The 22,522-nt window shown below is 56.4% G+C and overlaps 1 protein-coding gene and 1 long non-coding RNA gene across 4 annotated transcripts in view; both read right to left on the reverse strand.

The window, feature by feature from the left end:
* LOC309649794 overlaps nt 1-8,004 on the reverse strand; it is a 213,070-nt gene extending 205,066 nt beyond the window's left edge. Inside the window, exon 1 of the long non-coding RNA XR_014257301.1 lies at nt 3,703-8,004. This is a non-coding gene — a long non-coding RNA (uncharacterized lncRNA). The remainder of the gene's footprint in view (nt 1-3,702) is intronic.
* Nucleotides 8,005-11,381: 3,377 nt separating this feature from the next.
* On the reverse strand, nt 11,382-20,289 carry CA4 (carbonic anhydrase 4). 3 transcript variants are annotated; one of them, XM_082440093.1, is made up of 8 exons: nt 19,746-20,289; nt 15,088-15,141; nt 13,965-14,120; nt 12,901-13,046; nt 12,683-12,781; nt 12,366-12,429; nt 12,071-12,237; nt 11,382-11,698 (listed from the first exon to the last, which is right to left on the reverse strand). In XM_082440093.1, the coding sequence occupies exons 1-8, from the start codon at nt 19,834-19,836 to the stop codon at nt 11,504-11,506; spliced, it is 972 nt and encodes a 323-aa protein (XP_082296219.1). In that variant the 5' UTR covers nt 19,837-20,289; the 3' UTR covers nt 11,382-11,503. The 3 variants fall into 3 exon arrangements, with proteins under 3 accessions (XP_082296219.1, XP_082296220.1, XP_082296218.1); XM_082440094.1 differs by lacking the exon at nt 19,746-20,289 and adding an exon at nt 19,421-19,652; XM_082440092.1 differs by lacking the exon at nt 19,746-20,289 and adding an exon at nt 17,862-18,213.
* Nucleotides 20,290-22,522: the final 2,233 nt, after the last annotated feature.

Genomic DNA, 22,522 nt, shown 5'->3' on the forward strand with positions numbered 1-22,522 from the left:
GTGCGCCTAGAGCTCGTTTTCCACAGCAAGAGAAGCCACCGCAATGAGAAGCCTGCACAGTCTAACGAACAGTAGCCCCCGCTCGCTGCAACTAGAGAAAGCCTGCACGCAGCAATGAAGACCCGACGGAGCCAAATATAGATAAATAAATAAATTTTTAAAATTTGTTTTAAAAAATATAAATAAAGCCCCTTGGACACTAAAGCATTCAGAAAGTCGATCATGGGGAATTCCCCGGCAGGCCAGTGGTTAGGACTTGGGGCTTTCACTGCCGTGGCCCCGGGTTCAATCCCTGGTTGGGGAACTGTGCAAGACTCGTTGCGCGGCCAAAAACAAAAAACAAAAAAAAAAAAACAGTCGATCATGATGCAGTGCTGATCCCTGAAGAGCTCCCGGAGAATGGTCCCCAGCAACAGTGCTGTCGAGCCCAAGTTCGAGTACCCGGTGCTGAGGCCAAACAAACCGAAATACCGGAGTTTGGTGCAGAGGAAGGTTTACTGATAGAGAGGGTGGCAACCGAGAAGATGGAAACGTACGTTTGTCTCAGATCCGCTTTACTGGCTGGCCTGGGCGCAAGGCTTTTAGGGATAAAGGGGCGGGGCCTTGGGGTGCGTGACCAGCTCACGCTCAGTCCTCTGACTGGTGCGTGGTGAGGTAACAGGGTGAAGCTTTTCCTGACAACATCAACCACCTGGGGTCTACATGCTTGTGGTCAGCATGCAGTCACCTTCCTCCACCAGATGTGGGTCCTTGTTTCTGCAGAACAATTCAAAGGTATGTGTCAGATTTTTGTATATCCCTTCAGGAGGAATTAGGACTCTGTTTCATAGCTGAACTATTGTTTCTTGACTGCTTTTCCTTTGTTTCTGTATTCCCTCTCTTCCTTAATTACTAACTGCTTGAATCTGCTCTTTGGAACTCAGGGAAGGCCTAGGAGACCACAGCTTGTTTCTACAAACAAGAAACAGGGGGCACAGGGAATTCCCTGGCAATCCAGTGGTTAGGACTCGGCACTTTCACTGCTGAGGGCCCAGGTTCAATCCCTGGTGGGGGAACTGAGGTCCCACAAGCCGCGTGGCACGGCCAAAAAAAGAAAGAAAAAGAAACGGTGGGCATGGAGGGGCTTTTGTAGCAAGGAGGGTCCACAGGGTCTTGCTCGATTTCAACAGCAGAGCATTCTCATTTTCTGCTGGAAATCGCCGTGCCAGCAGGGTGGGCCTTTCCAAAGCCATTTTGCTACTCTCAGTACATCCGGCTGGGCAGGGAGGAAAAGCCAGCCAACTAGAGTGAAGGCCAGTCAACTTCCCTCCCCCGCTTCAGAGACTACTGGAGCAGCCTGTGGCAGGGCATCTATAGGGACCCAGCCCCAGGGCCTGTGGCCTTTCACCTTGCTGGCTGGAGAAAGTCACTGCTGCCACTCCTTGTTTGCAGAACTCCCTTCGGCTTGGAGTTGCAAATAAACATCCTCTCACTTTGGGAGAGACGGGAAAGGGAGAGGGCAGAGTTTATCACTCATACATTAAATGTTTATTGAGCACTTACTATGTGGCATAAAGGATAGTTCTGCCCCTGGAATCGGGAGAAAAGTTGAAGAGGGCACTTTTAGCCATTAAACGGACATTTACTGCTTGCCAGACCCCAAGCTATGCATGTTTCGTTCATTCTTTAATGCTCACCACAGCTCTGTGAGTGATGCATTATCATCTCTTTTTATAGATGAGGAAACAGAATCAGTGAGATTATTGTGATAATCACTGAATGAGAAAGTGAACGTGAACCCCTTTTACAACCAATAACGCTTATGCAAATGCAAAGTATTATTGTTATGTGAGGAGAGGAAGTAGGTGTCCTGAAAGCAGCCTCCTCTCCCTCTTCCTGGAAGATGAAAAACTCTTGGGAGCAAATAGCCATTCAGTGAGTCTTGAGGGAAACCGACTTCCTAGGTTTGTTCTCTTCACCTCTGGAGGCCCAGGGGCTTTAGGAGCCAGACGGAGGGAGGAAGGGGTGTTGAAGGGGAAGTGGGAGCAGGGAGGGAGAAAGAAAGGACTCTGGGGCGGGTCAAGGCCACTAGCTCCAAACTGGACTTTGGAGTGCCTGGTAGTATCAGGGATTTAGCAGGGAGGTGATTGTGCCAGAGGCAGGATGGGAAAGACCAGGATTGAATGAACTGGTTTCAGGAAGGCAAGCCATCAGCCACAGAAGCCGTGAGAATCCCATGTTCCCCACGGGCCCCCTGCCAGACGGGCTACCTGAGATGCCTGACCTACCAAGTACAATGCCTCCTCCCTTCAGCTGAGGCCTTTTCCTTCCTGGCCTTTCCTGGGAAGGGAGGGAGAACAATCGAGCCTGACCATTTATAACTAGGTGTTTGCGCCCATAAGCCTGGGCTTCTAAACCAGATACCACATGTCCATCCAGCCCACAGAGTGGGCCAATCACGCAGCAGGCTGACTCCTCAGCGGCCTTCCATTCAATTCTGACTGTGCTGAGCCCCAAAGAAGCAGCCCATTGTCTTTTTCCCCAGGGTTTATGAGCCCAGCTTTGGTTTTCTCATCTCTCCCCTTTGATGATAATGAAATGTCAAGCCTCAATCCAAAACTCATATACGTCAGGAGAGAGAAAGTATGCCTAATCTGGACTCTGGGAACATAAGCAGTATAAACGTAGAGGGAAATCTAAACTCCCTGACTGATTAGAAAAGAAAGGGAATGTCCTGGAAGTGGCAGCATGGCCACAGCGCCCGGCAAAGGCTTGAACGAAACGTTTCATCTAATCCTGCTTGCATGGGTATTTGTTGAGGCAACCGTTTCCTCATCTAGAGCGCAGACCAGCCTCATCCTGCTCCCTGAACTTGAACCGTCACCAAATTCCACGGACAGCATCTGTGAACCAGCTTCTGTGCCGACTGTGCTGGCCTGGCCAAAGCAACCTTGGGCTTCAGTGAAGGTCACTCTCTGAATACACAGGTTTCAATGGATCTCACTCTTAACTCCTGCAAAAATCCCACTCTCCGTCTACACATTGATGCAGCCTCCGGAGGGTATCTAAATGTGTTTTGAACTAGTCCTTTCAGCTGTCATGTGGTATCCGCTGGGCAGGACCCCCTGATCTTTTAGGCGCCCCTAATCCAACACCACCACTGCCTCCCCCCACAGACTGGGCACCAGGATCAGAGTCCCCCGCTGGGCCCTTCTACTCTGCTAGAGTGTTCCCACAGCAGAGCTGCTGTCCCCCACGTTAGTATTTGGGTAAAATTGCTCTTCCGGTTTTTATAAGCCACTTCCATTCCCCTTATGACCCCAGTGTGAACCCCAGAGGCTGACTGAGAGATGCCACTCCAAACTCCGCATCCCTTCACCCCTACAACTCTGAGGCTTCACGTGGACCCAGCATGTCACACCCAACGCCTCTCCCTTAGGAGAGGTGCCTCCCAGGAGGCCACTCGGGCAATAGTCCCAGCACCCGTGGAGGGTCCTATGACCCTCCAAGCAGCCCCAGTGTGACTCAACCCTTGATTGCATGTGAAGCCACAGCGTAAACTAGAGTGAAACCCCAATTTGACCTGCAGCCTTGTGGAGCCTGGCCAGGCCTGCAGGATGGAGGGGCAAAGGGACTTAGGGCCCAAGGATGGGGAAGCGGATTCACTGGGGAGAACACATGATGCTGGTGCACAGCGGAAGCCAAGGATTAAGCACCTCGTACAGGGCTTCCCTGGTGGCGCAGTGGTTAAGAATCTGCCTGCCAATGCAGGGGACACAGGTTTGAGCCCTGGTCCGGGAAGATCCCAGATGCTGCAGAGCAACTAAGTCCGTGCGCCACAACTACTGAGCTCACGTGCCACAACTACTGAAGCCCACGTGCCTACAGCCCGTGCTCCATAACAAGAGAAGCCACCGCAATGAGAAGCCGGCGCACCACAACAAAGAGTAGCCCCCGCTCGCCACAACTAGAGAAAGCCCGCGTGCAGCAACGAAGACCCAACACAGCCAAAAATAAATAAATAAAGCACCTCTTATGCCCTGGCCCCACGTGTGGAAACAGCTGTTCAAACTATAACAAAACCAAGTTGATTGTGTCAGTTACTGAAGGAAAGTCTGCATAAATAGAGCTCAGAAAACAAGGATTATCTCTCAGGATTGCCCGATGGGCAAGGTAAATATTTAGTCCCAGCCCTGGACTGGTGCCTGCTAATTCTGTGCTTTACTGTCATCTTTCCCTTTATTCACTCACCCTGACATTTGTTGCCTGCCTCCCTCCCGCCCCCCGCCTCCACGTGGCCACCCTGGCCTGGCACTTCCATCCTCCGACAGCTCAGACGGGATCCTCAAGTCTTCCCTTAGGGGGTCTTGGTGGAGAAGGAGGGGAGCAGGGATCGGGGAAGCTTTCACAAAGGAGTTAACTTTTAAGCCAGGTTTTGGCTGCTGTGTGGACCTCATGAGACAAGCCACAAGCAGGGGAAGGGCAGGGAGAGCACTGAAGATCTAGGGAACAGCATGTGTCCCCAGCATCTCTGGCCAGACTGGTGGTTTCTAAATCCAAGCTTCCCTCTGAGGACTCCTTAGAAGCACTTTCAGGCCAGCAGCACTCAGTTCAAGCAGGGACTGTGGGGCTTGTAGATCGGGTGGCCACTCATTGGCTGGCAAGGGGCGAGATCCTTTACCTTGCTAAGCCTTGGTTTCCTTCCGAAAAGGGATGGTAAGAGGGTAGGCTTGAGTATCAGATGGTCTGGGTCCAAATCCTACTACTGCTCTCCTACTTGTCAGCTCTGGGTCCTCTGTCTCGTCTCTTCATCTGAAAGTGGAGGACATGCCCATCTCAGAAGCTCATTCTAAGGATTGAGATAGAGAGCATGTCAAATAGTTTCACCTGAGTAAACGTTAGCTGCTCTGATTATACCTTTATTTGTATAGAGTCAGGAGCAGCAATGCCTGCCCCAGGGTACTTCCAAGTGAGTATTGATTGAGAGCCCACCGCGTGCTCTGTACTGTTCGGACACTTGATGCCCTTGGGGTTGGCTTCCTGAGAAGCTGATGGCGTTGCGTGTGCAGGATGTTTATTAAGGAGTACCTCGAGGACCAGCACCTGTGGGAGGGAAGAGACGGAAGCAGGACTGGGGAGAGAAATGCAGCAGCCACGAGGGCCCAGTGCTAACCTCAACTGGCCCCACCGAGAGCTCTGATGATGGAATGGCCCTTTGGGGTCACCCTAAATGGGGCCGGCCCTTTATCCCACTTTTTCCCCTGTTGGTCAGTCAATGGCTGGGGGTCTGCAGAGAGGAGTGTGACCTTGAGCAAAGAAGCCTCCCCTTCCTGGAGAGGCCAACGGCTGAAGAGGTCCGCACGCCACAGCACCCGGAGCTGGGACACACCATTCCTTGAAGGGGGCTCTGAGCCATGCATCACCATGCCCACCTCGAGCAGGAAACAAAACAGATGAAAATCCCCACTGTCCTGCAGCAGCTGTTCCAGTGGGAGTTTACGTTCTAAAGGTTGCTGTCAGGATGAGATGAGATAGTAGGTGTAAATTACCTTACAAACGGCCTTGCATAACAGTGCAGGAGTGCAAATAGTGAGAGCTAAAGGTCGTTAAACAGATGGGGAGATTACAAGGTGAAAGGAGTTAGAGGAAGAGCATCTGATTTGAACGGACCGGACTCAGTTGTCTGCTGGTGTCTCGATCCTTCTCTGCCTGCACCCCAGGCTGTGACGTGGACGGGCGTTTCAACCCCGTCGGGGTCCTGCACCTCTTGAGACTCTCCTCAGTTTGTAAATAAAATCCTGGCATCAGGCCCCTTCAGACCCCTCCTGGGACAGCCGCCAGGCGCTCCCTGGGGGCTCCCTTCCGCGAGAGGTGGCTGGGATGATGGGCGGGAGCCCGACTGCAGGAAGGGAGCCCCGGCACATCCAGCGCAGCGAGGGGAGCTCGGGCAGAGACCAGGAAAGGGAGATAAAGAGATGTCCTTGGCACCGGCCTCTCCCATTTCTTTGGAAAACAGTGGGGAGGAAATCCACTGGCAGAAGGGCCTGCTCCAGCTCCCTTCTGAGGCGGGCCCAGCTGCCCTCCCCACGGGGAGCCCAATACACCAGAATCTTCTATTCTGGGAGGGAAAACCAGTTGGCTAGCAGTTCCTGGGAGGTGTGGCCAGCCGGAGGGAGAAGGAGAAGGACCAGGAGGAGGAAGGGGTGGTGGTCTCAGCCTCTAGTCCCTTCTTTTGCCCACCCTTCTCTCTTTACCTCAGTTTCCCTGGCGTAGGTGGGATGAGGGTAGGGCCATCAGATTCAGTAAATCCAAATACACGACCCTCGGTGCAATGTAAATCTCAGATAAACAACAGGTAATGTTTTAGTGTAAGTGTGCCCCATGCAACTTGGGAGGGATATATTTATACTAAAATTTACTTGTTTTTCTGTTTATTTGTTGTTTATACTGTCCGGCAGCCCAGACCATGTGCTGGGGGAAGCCCGCAGCAAACGCGAATAGGAGAGGCCCGCTGGCAGACAGCAGGGACAGAGCCCATGCTGGAGAGAGGGACGGATCAGAGGGCGCGTGCGTGAGTTCGCAGCTCCTTGGCAAGAGGGAGGGGAAGGGCTGGAGGAAGGTGAACTAGGAGCCCAATCCCCAGCCCAGTCAATCCCACAGCAGCAAAGCAGACTCCCACCCTGACCCCACCTAGCAAAGCAGGGACAGGAGAGCTGCAGGCAGCCTGGGCCTCCACTGGCCCCCTTGGCTCCTCCTGATGATGTCCTGAGGGACCCTAGGCAACTCTGGGCCGAGGTCGGGCTGGGAGGTCTGGCTCAGTGGACGGCTCTGTGCATGGGTGGGGTGGGGCGGAGGGCTGGGGGGACACCCCTATGTGTCTGAGCAGAGCGGCAGTCCCCGTGAGTGTGTTGGGGATGGGAGGGTCCCCCCTTGGGTAGGAACAGCCCTGCTACCCCACCAAACAGCAGCTGCTGACCCCAGAGGCGAACCAATGCGTCGCTCCTCGGAATTCCAGCCTCTGCCCACCCTTCCCTATCTCCATCCCCGGAAGCAGCCAGTGTTTCCCCATCTGTAGGCCTTACCCATCCTTCAGTGCTCTCTCTCTAGTAAAAAGAATCATAATAGTAACTACAAATTATTGAATACATCCTCCTGGCCAGGCACCTTGTTTCATCTTTACAGCAACCCTATGAGGTAAATGCCGTCCCCGTCCCCATTTTACAGATGAGGAAACAGGCTCAGAATGGTGAATTAAATTACCAAAGTCACCTCACCAAGCTAGTCAGCAGGGGAAAGGGATGCAAACCCCAGGTCTGGGGCCCCTGTGCCCCCCTCACGGCCTATGTTTTGTAGGCCCTCCGGTTGGGAGTCCTGTGGGAAAGGCACAGATGGGCCTTTTTCTCCCTGAATCATCAGTCTCTGGCACAGAGGAAATAATAGTGTTTGTTGAAAGACTCGATCTTGTTGAAAGAAAAATCTTGTTCCATGTACCCACGTCCCTTCCCGGGCCCCTGTGCCTATCCCCACCCTCCCAGGCTTTGCAGCATCAACACTCGGAATATGAGTCCAGTCTCAGCTGGGACTAGGGCTCTGAGGAAGGAACTGGCTTGTGACTTGTCTGTCCTGTCACTCCCTCCAGAGGAAGCCCCTCCCTGGGCACAGGGGGGCCAGGAACATGTCCTTGGTCCCTAGAGGAGATAATGCCTTTGTCTCTATTCAGATAAACAAGCAGAGCCGCTAGAACTCGTGCAATGTAAGGTGCAGGAGCAGCGTCCCACCCACAGACACGGGCCTGGCCTTCCTGCCAAGGTCACCAGCAGGAGCCTGAGGACAGCTAGGCCCCGTTAGATAGAAGGGCCAGCCTTAGCCCATTTTGCAGGGGGATAAGGAGGCCCATAGCAGGGAAGCCACATTTCCATCCCTGCAAGGTTACCAGCTTCCCTGCCTCTTCCCACCCCTAACCCACTCAGAAGCACGGAGCCTCAGGGCCCACCACGCCGGGGCAGCGTTCACAATGCAGTCTCCGTACAGGCAGCCCCTGGAGTTTTGTGACACAGCAGCCTTTACACTTACATGTGCGCCTGGGCACGTCCACCACCACCACGCTTGACTCTGGGCCCCTACAGACCCTACTACTCCCCCCACTCCCTGCTTCCCTTATCCCCCTCCCAACACTGTCAGATCAGAGCCACAGGAACCGGGGCCAGCAAGTGTGCACACTGAGAGCCAAGACGGGGAAGTTTATTTTCTAAGAATCATCTAAACACATGGAGAGTATTTTTAGCCCCTGGCTCCCTCCCAGGTGCCAAATCTAAACAGGGGGCCAGAGGGACAGCCCATCAGGGATACAGAGCAGCACGTGGAGACAGGGTGGGACAGCGTGCTGCAGACCCCACCCCGCCCCTGTTCCAGAGAGAAAGCTGGCCGTGCAGCCCAAGAGGCAGAGAAGTGACCCCCGGTTCTGACAGGTCCCGTAAGCCCTCTCTGTGCCTCAGCATCCTCATCCGTGCGACGGGAGAAATACCCCGCTTATAGGATTGTCGTGTGGCCCATGGCGGCTCCTGCAGGCATTCAGTGAACGTGCATATGGTCTGTGCTAAGGGACCTAGACGTCAGGTGTTGGCCCAAACCTTCAGCCATGGAGCCTTCCCCAGCCCTGGTCGGCCGCAGTGAAGTGTGTGTGCACGCGCGTGTGCTCGTGTGTGTGTGTGCGTACGTTGTTGTACCCAATGCAGGGACTCGGGAGTGAGTGAAAGTAGGGCTGGGGGCTGCTGGTAGCCCCCATCGTCTCTGGTGGAGCTGTGTCAGGAGCCAGGCTGGCTGGGCAACAGGAGCTTAGAGCACCTTCTCCAGAGAAGGGGTCTGCAGAGGGTGCAGGGCGGGGGCTGGCGGGGGCAGGGGAGTGAAACTGCTCAGAATCGGGCGCTCTCAGGAGCACACGCGTGCAGCTCATTGGCCTCGGCCTCCAGGACGCAGGGGCCAGTTCCAGGGGCGGGGCTGCCCCCTCCTGGGGTGACTGGCCAGCAGTGACCTTGCTGTAAGTCGAGTGCTGACAGCACCTGCTCTGGCTTCTGGCCCCCACTGGCCAGGTTTATTACTGCGGGGTCAGAGGGACGGTGGGGGGCGGTGGGGGGCGGTGGGGGGCGGGGGGGAGGGTCGTGTGCCTGCAGCTGGGGTTTGGAGAGGCCCAGGCTCCCCTACTCTCTAGAAAAGAGCTGGGACTTCCTGGTTCTGCTGCCACATTATTCACTGAACGTTGCCTTGAGGGTGTAGTTGGGGGGGAGGGGCAGTTCAGACTTGTGAGAGCCCTGAGCCTGAAAGGGGGAGGGGAGGAGGAGGGCACAGCTTGGATCTTAGATCCCCCCAGCCTGCCTGCGTGGGAACCAAAGAGAACAGGTTCGTGTCCACACACCCCCTGCTGACACAAGCTGCCTGCTGTTGCCATAGTGACAGTAATACCAACCCCCCCCACCAAGGCTGGCTGTGTGGTCAGCAGTGAAGGGAGGGGCTGCTTATTCTTGGTCACGAAGGAGGAAAGGGAGAGGGAGGCTGCAATGGAGGGGGAGCAGCCCTCGTCCCTCAGCCCAGCTGGGGGTGGTCAGGGACTCTGAGGGTATCTGAGTGGGAGAAGGCTTAGAGGTCACCTCCTCCAACCAGCTCCCCTCCAGAGACCGACGGCAAGCCAGGGCTTCCAGCGTCGGGTAATGGAATCCCATGTGTGCTGGCCTAGCTCTGCGTCTTCCTGTGGGAATCTATCTCATCACCTCCAGACGGGAAGCCTGTTACAGGGAGGTTGTCCCCGCACCAGCTGACCTGGCCCTGGCCCCAGGGCCCCTCGCCACCCAGCAAGGCCCATTCTTGGCCTCTTCCCCTCTTCTCACGCTCCTCCAAAATCCATTCTTTTTTTTTTTTAATAAATTTATTTATTTTATTTATTTATTTTTGGCTGCGTTGGGTCCTTGCTGTGCACCGACTTTCTCTAGTTGCGGCGAGCGGGGGCTACTCTTGGTTGCGGTGCGCGGGCTTCTCATTGCAGTGGCTTCTCTTGTTGCGGAGCACGGGCTCTAGGTGTGTGGGCTTCAGTAGTTGCGGCACGTGGGCTTCAGTAGTTGTGGAACGTGGGCTCTAGAGCGCAGGCTCGGTAGTTGTAGTGTACGGGCCTAGTTGCTCCCCAGCATGTGGGATCTTCCCAGACCAGGGCTCAAACCCATGTCCCCTGCATCAGCAGGCAGATTCTTAACCACTGCGCCACCAGGGGAGCCCCCAGAATCCATTCTTAAAATCCATCTCACGCTCCTCCAAAACTCCAGCCCTGCCCTGGATGACGAGGTACCAGAGCCTGAGGCCCCTCAACCCCTGGCCCCCGGGGCCCAGCCTGGCCTGGGACCCAGCTGTGGGGCCCTTATTTCTTTCTCCCTGTTTTCTGGACCCTCCTCTCTGCACCTGCTGCCTCCTAGTCTCACTTCCTTCTTGGGCCCCAGAAAGGAAAAAGCCATTAGAGACACTATCTTGGGGGGGTGGGAGGGGTGCCTTCATTGACAGCTCCTAAGTTCAAGGGCCAAAGACCCTTGGATTCACCTGTGACCCAGTAGCTCCTGGATGAGGCATCAGGCTCCTAACTGCTCCCCTACTCCTCACCCCTGCAGCCCCTGCACCACAGCCCCCGCTCCCCTCTCCCCCTTCCCCCTCCCCACCCTGCTCTCTCGCCCACTGTCTCTCTCCCCCTCCCTCCCTCCCTCCCTCCCTCCCTCCCTCCCCTCCATGCATGAACACTTGCTGGCCTCCAGGTGGCCTCCCCCACTGCCTCCTGCAAGTCTTCTGATGGATGCCCCTTCCCACTGATAGACCACAGCCGTCTGATACAGTGTACAATGTGTCTCTTTATTTATAGTGTCTCCTGCTAGACTGTGAACTCCAGGAGGACAGGCGTTTTGTCTGTCTCATGCCCCGCCATAGCCCCAGTGCCTAGAACATAGATGCTCAAGAAACACTGGGGCAAATAAATGAACCCCACCACCCACCCCGCCTAGGCTGTGCCCACCCAGGACCCACACTCTCCACCCCTAGTACAGGGCGGAAGGTGCTGGCTGGCTCTCAGCTGGCTCTGCCGTGGCCTCACTATGTGGCCTCCACCCAGCCTCCTTTCCTTTCTGGGCCTCAGCTTCCCCCATTATATAATGAAAGGCTGGATTGGAACTTCTCCAGCTGTGGCTGTGTTGGAGCTCTGAGGTCCCTTCGGCATCTCTCCAAATGGGGTGTCAACGGGGAATTCACAAAGGTGGGAGGGGTGCCTGCTCAGAAGAAATCTCCAGGCCCTAAGGCCCCTACCCTGGCACGCTGGGGTGGGTTGAGGGGAACAGGGCAGCAGTAGTCGTGGGAACTAAAAACAGACGTGAGAGAGGTTTCTCCAAAAACACGTCCATATTTTAATCATCACCGAAGTCCAACCCGGGAAGCCTGAGGAACAGAGGCTCAAGCCCTCTTAAGGGCTGAGACCAGAGGTCAAGCGTGCAAACGTGAGTCGTCATCGGAGGAAGCCTGCTGTCAGGCAGGTGAGCGCGAGGGTCAGCAGGGTGGGCAGCAGCAAGGGCAGCAGCCGTCCCGGGGCCTGGGACCTGAAAACCTGGCGCTGCCCCCGGGGCTGCAGGGGCCTGACATTGTCTGTCATTTGCAGCTTCTTCTCGTTGTCATAATACAGCTTCTGAGAGAATGCCAGGATCTGTGGAAGGCACAGGGCTCAGCAGGGAGGGATGAAGCTGGTGGAGCTGCACTCCTCACTGTGTGACCTCAGGCCAGTCGCCTGGCCTCTCTGAGCCCTCTCCGGTTCTTGTGCAGAGGAAAAGCATCAGGGATGTAAAGTGCTTTGCATCCATGGGGGCTCAGCTCCCATGAGTTTCCTAAGCAGAGGGGACTCACAGCTCTGGGCTTTGAGGGCCTGTGATTGCTATTACTGTCATCACCGTTACCAGAGAACAGTGGTTCTCAAGCTTGAGCTTGCATTAGCCTCACCTGGGGGCTTGGTGAGCCCCAGACTGCCTGGGGCCTCCCGCAAAGGGACAGTTTCCAGGAGCTGAGCCAGGGCCCCGTGTACCTGGTCCTTGTGGAGCTGAATGGGCTCCTGGAACACGGTCCAGACCACCTTCTCATCGCAGCCTGGTGTGGTGAGCGAGCCCAGGTAGCGGAAGTAGTGCCTCAGTTTCTCCTTCTTGGGGAGCAGGTCGAAGAGGCTGATGTTGTCTTTCAGCGTGGTGTTCATATCTGGGGAGACTCGCACGCCTCACTCTGAGAGTACAGGCTCCTCCACCATCCAGACCGTCTTTTGTAGGAAGATGTCTTCTCCCCTCCCCCAGCCCCACCCCCCGCCTCCCCTCACCATCCTGACTCACTGGGACTGGGGATGTCAGACAGCGCCTGCACCAGGGGCTGGAAGTTAACATTCTCGGATCTGGCCTGGAACAGGAGGGAAAGGGGCTTGAGAGAGGCTTGTGGGGAGCCGGTGGTGACCCAGTCTGGGGTGGGGCGGGCACGCAGCTTCTGGGACTGAGGCCCTCAAAGGCCCTGGGTTCCCCACATGGGGATGTACAAGTCACTGAGAAACAGAGGGGAAGTCGGGGCTTCTCCAGCCCCCTCCTGCCTTGCTGGGATCCCAGGTCTCTGGATCCTAAGAAGCAGCCCCTCGAACCCTGAGGGATGGCAGCCCCACCTCCACCATGAAGGCCAGCACTGCGATCTCATCTTTGGGGTCCTGGTTCTTGTTCGTGTTCCTCGATGTCCCATTTTCTTTCTCATGTACGATGTGTATCTGGTAAGGGGTGAGAGGGATGGAGAGAGAACCCGTCAGGGTGCTGGACCCTCCTTCTTGCCCAAGGCAAGTATACCCAGAGCCCAGCCAAGGCATCCACCTGGGAAGAGGTCCCTCACCTCCATGGCAAAGCGATCCCCGTCGAAGCTATGCTCCGAGCCCCAATCCATCACCTTGGACCAGTGTAGGTGCAGCTGCTTGGCCCGGTACCGGGCGGTCAGTCCTCCTCCAGCAATCGAGGCCTCATCCCCCAGCAACACCATCACTGGAGGGCACAGGAGGGGGCAGAGTCCTTCCACCCACCTCCCCCAGCCTCTCCCAGCCCCTCATCCCAGCTCCACCCAAGCAGGACCTTCTCTCCTACCTCGCACCCTTCACGGGCTACGGTCCTGGGCCTGAAGGGACAGGAACAGTGGTACAGCCTGGACCTTCCCCTGGCCCCCTCATTGGCCTCCCTGTCTGCCTCTCCCTCTGTACACCCCTCACTGCCCAAACATGCAACTCAGCCCGGTCCCGCCCCTGCTTCAACCCCCTCCACGCGCGGTGTCCCAATGTTCCCAGGGCCACGTCCAGACTCCTCAGCCCTGGGCGACCTGCCCCAGGCCCGGCTGGACTGACCCTGGGCTGGCTCTGGCCGCTCCGGGCTTCGCTCTGTCCTCCATTCACATGGGGCCACATGCAGCCCTTTGAACACCCCAAGCTGTTTCATGCCTCTGTGCCTTTGCACATGCTGTTCCCTCTTCCTAGAACCTGTCCCCTCCCCCACTACAGATTGCTCTGATACAGGATTGAAAATACTCATACAATGTTCCTTCCTTTCCAAAGTCCACCCTGTACAATGTGTCTCTTTGTTTATAGTGTCTCCTGCTAGACTGTGAACTCCAGGAGGACAGGCATTTTGTCTGTCTCATTCCCCACCATAGCCCCAGTGCCTAGAACATAGATGCTCAAGAAACACTGGGGCAAATAAATGAACCCCACCACCCACCCCGCCTAGGCTGTGCCTACATAGGACCTGCACTCTCCCGCCCGCCCAGGGCTTTTCAGCCTCTCCTCAGCAGAAGTGGACCCCCCGGTGTGCCCTCCCAGGAGGAGCCTGACCCTCCAGTCCTTGGGGAACTTGGGTCCCAGGATCCCGCGCCCCTGCTGTCCGGGGCCTGCATCCAGCCCATCTGAGACCTACCTGAGTGGCCATTGTTTTGCACGGCCCACTTTTGCTTCTTGTCGTAGCCGGAGAAGGAGAAGGGTCCCAGGTTTGGGTCCAGCAGTGTCTTGGCAGTGACGATGTTGATGGGAGACTGGCGGTCATTCTGGCAGCTATAGCCCCACTGGTCCGGCCCTGAGCAGGGAGGGAGGGTGGGCCGGGAGTCAGGGGCGCCTGGCACCGAGGTGTGGCGTCCTCCACCCGACTCGGGTCAGGTCCAGCTCAAGGCAGCAAGGTCTTTGGATGGCTGGCAGGCTGTGCTGGGGGGATGCCTGGCACAGAACTCCGCCCTCACCCTTCTCCCTCCTCAGACACACACTCACACTCACACAAAACCAGCAAGGCGTGGTGTTGGACAGGGTGGGACTAGGGTGTGAGCTCTGGGGTAGGGGACCACCTCAGATGCTGGGCTGTGAAAGGAAAGCTCCGTGATAACCTGCTTCCTAGGGGTTCCGAAGTTCAAAGGAGGTGGATGGGAGAGTGCATGGAAGCGGTAGCGTCCCCTGGAAGGGCCGCTTGTGAAAGGACCCCGTGACTTGACACTAAGCCTTATCTGAGCACTGGGAGGCAGGGAAGGAGCCCCAGGGGAGCCCAGCCCCCTGCACCCGGGACCTCCCACACCAGTGAGCGGGGCGGGGGTTGGGGAGCACTGCCCAGTCACCAAAACAGCAACGGTGGGAGGAAAGCAGATTGCAGGAGACCGGGCAGCGCTTGAAAAAGTACAAAGAACCGCCACCCAGGCCCACATGCAGGGGTGTCACTGGAACAGAATCAACTCTCCATTTTGTTATGAGAGGAGCAAACTGAATTTCTCCCTTTGATGCTGCTCCTGATTTATTTCAGAGGACCAGAGGGCTGACTCTCTTGGTGTCAGAGATGATGACAGGAGGTCCCAGTAAAAACTCAGGTCACTCTACGTTCCCTGTGCCCTGAGCACCGGGAGAGAGAGAGAGAGAGAGAGAGAGAGTGTGTGTGTGTGTGTGTGTGTGTGTGTGTTAGGAGCTGATATCTGACTGGGGCCACCATCACCTCATCCTTCCCACCTTCCCTGGGTCTCCATTTCAACCTGGAGGGTCCCTACCACAAGACTTGCTGCACTTACCCAAGCAGGTGTAGTTGGAGGGCTTGACTTGATTCTGGTAGCACCAGTGTGACCCTGGAACAGAGAGAGGAAGGATGTGAGGCCTGTGCAGAAGCATGTCAGTGTATCTGTGTACACACATGTCTGTCTCTAAGAGTGCCGGTGAACTGTGTGCACACAAGCAACTCTGTGTGTTTGTGTGTGTGTGTGTGTGTGTGTGTGTGTGTGTGTGTGTGTACACAGTGGGTCAGAGGCTGGGAATATCCCTGGAGTCAGAACCTGGCCTGGGATGGGATAGAGCATTCCTGGGGTGCCATCCTGGGGGACAGAGGGCCCAGGGGAAGGAGCCTTAAGAAGAAAATGTAGGGATGGAGAAGGAGGCGCTCGAAACCGCCAGGCTCCAGGTGTCCCTGACCCACAGCCAATCCACTGGTCCTCTTGCCCAGGGCACTGTCTTCAGACAATGCAGACCAGACAGCCAGCAGCCCTCGAGGGGCCCTCCAAGGCGGGTCAGCTCTCCCCAGGGGCTAGCCTGGACACTACCTGTTGCTCATCGGCCTCCCCCTCCCTCCTTGCATCCCCGCCCTCAAACCTGGAAGGGAGGCTGGTGAGAGGGGAAGAGGAGGCCCCCCAGGACAATACCGCCACGTTCAGCTTGGCTGCTTTCCCAGAGTTGATGGGATGATGAGGGAGATTAGTCTAGTCCCTCCCTGGAACACACCCTCTTGTGCTATTAAGACCCATTCTTGCCTAAACTCTCACAGTCCTGCAGGGAGGAAGGCAGCTAGGTCTTTTCCCCTGTCCCTCCAACCTGCAGTCCTGGTGTTTGGGACCAGACAGACTTGCCTTCCAATCCCCCACTCTGCCTCCAGACAGGAGAACCAACATCTCTGAAAAGAAGGCTGCATCACGAACGTAGCTCACTAATGCAAGATGTTGACAACAGGGCAAACTGTGCACATGGGAACCCTCTCCTCTGTGCTCTCTGCTTGATGTTTCTGTAAACCTGAAACTGCTCTAAAATTAGTCTATTGATTTTTAAAAGAAAGTCTGTGCCAGCAGGGTGGACAAAGCATTTGATAAGAGCTGGAATTCTAGCTGGGCCACTTAGGAGCTGTGGGTTTATGGACAAGTCACTTAATCTCTCTGAGCCTTAGTTTTGCTGTCTGTAAAATGGAACTAATACCATCCACCTCGTAGGACTGTGGGGAGGATTAAATGAGAGATGGTAGAGAGTGTTCCAGGCAATTGGAATTTAGTCAAGTCCCTGACGAGTCCTTCCCTTCTCCTTGGCTCCCTCCCTCCCTCCCCTCCTCAACCTCCTGTCAGGGCACAGATGGCCAAAGTCAAGGAGGGGTGGAGAGGAGAGAAATGAAGTGAGCTGGAAAGAACTCAGGGATGAGGAAATTCCTAAGAAAAGCAGAGCTTCCTGCTCAGCCTGAGCTAAGGCCTCTGAGCACATCCATCCCCACCCAAGCCCGCCTCCTCTGGGGTCCCTGCAATGGGCATGGGGTGGAGAGGGGGGGCAGGTTCTCAGTAGGGAGTGGGAGGAAGGCCAGGAGACTGAGCATCTATAGGAAATTGGCCACCCCCATACTCTGGGCCCTTCAGAGCCACCTGGGGTTTCCCAGTCTCCCAGGTCTGGATCAAATGCTGTGCCTACTTTGCTGGCACAGCCTCTTTCAGAGATGGACAGTCCCTGCAGTGTCTTCCCCTGGCCAGTCCACCCCCTGCCCGGGACAGGGCTCTGCTGACCCTGGGACTTGCTGCATCTAGGGAAGCCTGACGAGGGTCAGCTCTGCAAAGGGCAGTGGCCACTTCCATCCCGGCCCGTCTCTGCATGTTGGCAGAGCTCTGATGCCGGAGCCCATCACCCGGCCTCCAGTCCTGGCTCTGACTCTTGCTTATTCTCTGCAGGAGAGTTCATTAACTTTTCTGAGCCCACTTTCTTACTTGCTTTCTCAGGCAGAAGGAGCTGCCACTGATCTCCCAGAGTCAGTGTCTAAGGACACACTGGATGGGAGGTCATTTGCATCCGTGAAAGGCTTCCTGTTACGATTCTCCTGGGTCTCCACCTCTCAGAGGTCCTGAAGGCAGAAGGCGCCTCTGAGGTTGAGCTGGCCCCTCCTGGTGACTGATACCCGGGCGGAAGCTGTTTCAGGGGAAGCCTGGCTTGAGCCGGAATCCTCAGGAGCCAGCTCTGATGGGTGGAACCCCTGTCAGCCTCCCTGGAGCCCATCTGGTCCAGGCTGAGCTTTTCTTAGGAATTTGCTCTTCCTTGCTTCTGGCTACAGCTCCTAGGGTTGTCATGGTGACCTCTGATCCACTGTCTTAATCACAGAGACTTTTGACCTGCTTGGTTGAATGCTCTTGAAACTACCCTCTTTAGGAAGCAGAAGCCAGGAAAACATGATGTTGATGAGGCCAAGGCTGGGGGTCAGGTCTATATCCAAAGGCTGAAGGTAGGGGCTGGTTTTTAGGCAAGTGGTGGCAGGGTCACAAACCAGCTCAGGTTCCTGTACTGGTTCATGAGGGAGCGGCCCTTACAGATAATTACCAGCCAGTTCTCTCAGGCCACTTCCTAGAGGGCCTGGGAAGGAGAGGAGCTACCCACAGGTCTTGGCTCCAAGCTCAAGATGCTGCCTAGTCCGTCTGCCCTGACCAGAGATGGAGTGAGAGAACTAACGACCATCGCCAGTCACCCAGCCGCTGTCCCCCACCCTTGACGTGCCCACCACCCCAGCCCCCTGCTTTAGAGCTGATTGAAGAAGTTCTCTCGGGTGGACCTTGCTCACCCCACCCTCCCACTTCAGGGGGAGGGAGGAATCCTGAAAACCAGCTCAGCGAAACCCGAAGATGTCCTGGGCAAAGTCTCAGCAGCTCCTGGCTAGGTCTGGGACTCTGAAGGGGCCTATGACCCTCTCCCCTCCTCTCTCCCTGGCAGCAGATGGTCTGAGGACGTCGATGTACAGCCTGGTCACTCTCCAGCCTCAGGTTCCCTAGGAGATGAAATGGGGGAGGAAGGCAGGACCCTCGGCAGCTCCCAGTCAGAAAGCCCCAGTGCTTAAGGGGAGCACAGCTTGTGAGAGGGGGCGGCTGAGAGAGATTCCTGGCTGGCAGGGCCCAGGCCATGTGGCTATGGAGTGCCTGCTATGTGCCACACAGGCACGGCACTAAGCACCTACGCCCACTATCTTATTTGAATCCTTAGAACAATACCTGAGTCAGATTACTCTGTTTTGTAAGCGAGGAAACTGACTTACCCAAGGAGGAAACTGACTTACCAAGGAGGGAAGTGACCCAAAGCCACACAGCTACAAAGCAGCCACATTAATTGCAAAACATTTCTCTTCTACAAGCCCAGCAGCTTAAGTAGGTTTCAGACCTCCAACCCTACATATAAAAATGTTCACATCCCGCCTTTTCTGTTTCCTCCTCTCCTCGGAAGAGGCCGGGAGTTGCTGCAGGATGCCCCTCATACCCCACCACGGGCCAGCTAAGGGTCTCCTTCTCTGCTGCTGAGGGCACCCTCAGCCCGCACCCATGACTCCAAGAGAGGAGCATCTAGCTTTACAGAGGCGATTCGGCCAGGTGGACCCCAAGGACCATCCGAGGGGTAGCTGAGATGGGGACTGGCAGATGGGTACCTCCTTCCGAGGAGATGGCTCCCCGTGGGGTCGCAGAGAAGGTGCCAGATTGGATCCCTGTGCCCAGACGCTGGAGGCGCCTTCAACTCCTTATCAAATATTAACACCCCTCTCCTGCCACCTTCCACCTAGGCGAATAATTAAGAGCTCGGCCTCACCATTAATCTTTAAAGGAAAATCACCCCGGCCGGAAAGCCGGCTTGGCTCGGGTCTCCGGATGTCCCCCTCCAGGCTCCCTACACAGTTCTGGAGGTGAAGGATGCTGGCAGCGTCCGGGGACAAGGCACCCAGGGTGGGAAGCGGGGATGACCGGGCCCCACCGCACCCAATTTGTTGTCCTTGCCCCGGGCCGGGGGCAGCCACCAAGCACTGAGCCCCCGCGGGACGGACAGCGACCCACGCAGACGGAGGAACACCAGAAAGGGTGAGAAACGGAGGCGTGCGCCGCGGCGGCTCAGAGACGCATCCTTGCCCCGGACCCGCACGGCGCCCGGCCGAGGGCCGCGGGCCCCGCACACCGCAGTCGCGCACACGCTTTGCACCCGCTGCCCCGCGCCCGCCGCGCCCGGCCGCCCGCGCCTCTCCGCTCCCGCCGCCCGCGCCGCCCCATCGCCCCGGGAGCAGCCTCGGCGGGGTGCGCGGGGCCCGAGCGCCGAGGGGCCACGGAAGGGCCACCGAGGGGTCGCGGGGCCGAAGCCCCTGTTCACCTGCGCGGGCCCAGGGCCAGGCGGCGGCGAGGACCAGGAGCGCTGGTAGCAGCCGCATCCTGCGCAGGAGTGGCGACGCCGCCGAGCCGGGGACCGCGCGCTGAGGAGGCCGCCGGGCGGGCCGCGGTGCCGCCGACCCAGGTTTTATAGCGGAGCCGCGACGGGAGGGAGCCCCGACAGCAGGACGCGGGTAGCGGCTCCTCCCCCTGGCGGGTCCTCCCCTCACCTGTCCCTGATCTGAGAGCCTCCACCCCCCACTTGCGCTCCGCACCCACCCCCACCGCCTGGTCACCTTCCGACCGGTGCGCGAGGGCCCCTCACCCACCCGTGTCCTTCAGCTCAGAGGCGGCGTCCTCCTGCCTCGCTCCTCCCCCGTCCCACACCTGGTCTCTGGTTTGGGACCAGCGTAGCGACATCGCAAGGTACTCGATCCACACAAGGGTGGGGACCCCGGATTCCTGCCTTGGATCGTTTTGGCGCTGACCGCTGCGCAGCCCTCTCGCCTCGGAAGCAGCCCGCGGGGGCCTTGGAATGGGCTGGGGCTGGAGGATCGGGGAATGGAGATAGCGTCGGAGGGATGACGGAGTTGAGGGATGTGCGACGGTGTTTCTTGAATCCGGTGTCCCCAGAAAGAGAGCTTGCTTTTCTCTCTCAGGCAGTGACAGCTGATTCTCTGGGTCTTATCTCTTTTTCTGTTCCCTCCCAAGCTGCTCCAAACTTAATTTCTAAGCAACCTAGGTACTCCCGCGGTGGTCCAATGGCTAAGACTCTGTGCTCCCAATTCAGGGGGCCCGGGTTCGACCCCTGGTCAGGGAACTAGATCTCACATGCCGTAACTAAAGATCCCGTATGCCGCAACTAAGACGCGGCGCAGTCAAATAAATATTTGAATTTTATTTAAAAAAAAAAAGAAAAAAGCAACCCAAAGACTGTTCTTCTAACACAGAGTAAGGACACCTATGAATTTCTGTGCGAGTGTGTATGTGATGGCCAGCGCTGGGGATGCTGAGGGGGCGGAACTGAGTAATGGATTGCAAAGAGGCTCAGTGAGAGAGGAACTGACGGGGTCAGAGGAGAGGGGCTGGTCCTGTTGAGCCCACCCCCCTCCCACCCCCAGACTCCAGAGATAAGATGGAAAGAGAAGAGACTGGGGTCTGAATGGACCTCTCCTTTTCTCATCTGCCAGAATCTTCAGAGGAGTTCAGGGAAAGGAAACTTTCCTGGGAGGAGGCCCTAGCATTTAGGGAAATGGGGCGGGGGGCCTCCACGAGAGGAAGCTGCCTCTTGTCTCAGGAGGGACGCCCCCTCTCCTGGACTTGGCTCCCCTGCTACAATGCTTCTATAGACTCCTCCATGGCTCTAGGTACTGTGTGTCCCACATGGGGTGGGGACTTCCGTGGCAGTTTGAGAAGCTCACTCAGACTTGAGTGGGGAAGATGGGCTTGGGTGGGCCTGGGCCCCCTCCTTCAACAGGAAGCCCCAGTTTTCTGGTCTGATCACTTCCCCATCCTCTGCCAACCTCTCAGCGCCCACGGGGCTTTGAACTTAGGCAAGAGACCTCTGAGGAGGGATTGCCTCCTCCAGAACTCTCTGGGCAAAGGGGCTTCCTCCAAGGTTAGAGTCCTAGCTGACTGCCCCCCCCCCACCTTTTGGCCCAGGGTCACACAGCCTCAAGGAGCAGCTTTGATCTTCCAGAGAGGAGGGGGGTGGTATCCACATCAGGCTTAGAGTCCTATTGTCTGTGCTGCGTTAGAATTTCATCACCAGCCTGGGACTTGGACAGTCAGGGGAGGGATTCCACACCCCGGGATCTTTTCTGGGGGAGTGAATTTGTGTTCACAAGGCTGTAAAAATATATCTTTTAGGACTGGGGAATGGAGTGGGGAGGAAGCCCACTCCTGGGAATGAAGTCTACTTCAGGGGTCCCTGTAACCCCAAGCCAGCCCCCCTTACAGGCAGGAGAGAGACTTAGAAACCTTTGGTGGGGTTAAGGGGCTATTGACTGGTGACCTTAGAGTCACTTCAAAGTCCCTTTGGGAAGAGGAAGAGGAAGAGGAAGCTGATTTCTAAGTAATCCTCTCCCTTCCCATCAGCGCATCCCCTACTATGTTTTGGGCCAATGAGCTGGGGGAGGAGAACCACGCCCCTGTGTGGTGTTCCTGCCAAGACATGGGGAGGGGGAGGAGATTAAGAATGGGCACTTCCTCAAGGATGCGTCTTAATCAAGGGTACCACTGAGACCGCACATTTGCGATGCGGGAAGTCAAGGGGGGTGGCTCCTGCTCTATCCATCATCTCTGACTCCAAGGTTACACAAGGCAGGTTACTCTGTGTTACCAAGGTCACCCAGCCTTATCTCCCAGCCTGGACCCCTGTCCTGCCTGCCGTAAAGTTGTCACCTGTCACTATTTAGGTCACCCTGAGCCTAGTTTCCCTGGAAGGGACATGACCGCTCGTTACAACAGGGATCATTAGACCAGGGATGGGCCCTGCCATGTCTTGATGACTTATAGGGCCCATATAGCTGCCAGCCCAGGCCCAGCTGTCCCAGCCCTGCTACAGCCTCCTTCCTCTTACTCCACACAGGGTCCCCGAGCATCCTGCGTTCAAGTCCTTGCTCTTCCTTTGACTCAGGGATGACCTTGGGCAACTTTCTTACTCCTCTCTGATTGCAACTTCCCCATCTATAAAGTGGGGATGATAAACCTTCCCTGCTGACCTCTGCCAATAAACAGTTATTGGGCCAGAGCCTGCCCAGCCCAGACTTTCACAAACAGCCTCCCGGCGCCTTGGGTGTAGCCACTGGCCCATTGCGGATGCAGAAATGAATCACAATTCTCATCCTCTGGGGGTTTTCACGCCATGGCCCTGTCTGGAACAGGAGGGAGGCACTGGGGGAGCTACAGGTCTTTGAGGTCAGACAACCCTGGATCACTTCTGGCTCTACCCACTTGCTTTGTGACATCAGCCAAGCCTTGGTTTTCTTCATCTGTGAAATAAAAATCATACCCCTAACTTCCTCATATGTTTCTTTCTTTTCTTTTTGACATGGACCATTTTTAAAGTCTTCATTGAATTTATTACAATATTGCTTCTGTTTTA

Source organism: Balaenoptera physalus (assembly GCF_965194825.1).
Source record: "Balaenoptera physalus genome assembly, chromosome: 20".
Lineage (NCBI taxonomy): Eukaryota > Metazoa > Chordata > Mammalia > Artiodactyla > Balaenopteridae > Balaenoptera > Balaenoptera physalus.

Excerpts from the sequence above, each read along its gene's own strand:
- CA4 (XM_082440092.1), bottom strand. The coding sequence starts at position 18,198 with ATGGCCTGGGCCCTGCCAGCCAGGAATCTCTCTCAGCCGCCCCCTCTC. Across the intron at positions 13,047-13,964 it reads GCAAAACAATGGCCACTCAG|TGATGGTGTTGCTGGGGGAT; the intron begins GTAGGTCTCAGA and ends TGTGCCCTCCAG. Across the intron at positions 12,430-12,682 it reads TGCTGGCCTTCATGGTGGAG|GCCAGATCCGAGAATGTTAA; the intron begins GTGGGGCTGCCA and ends CTCCTGTTCCAG.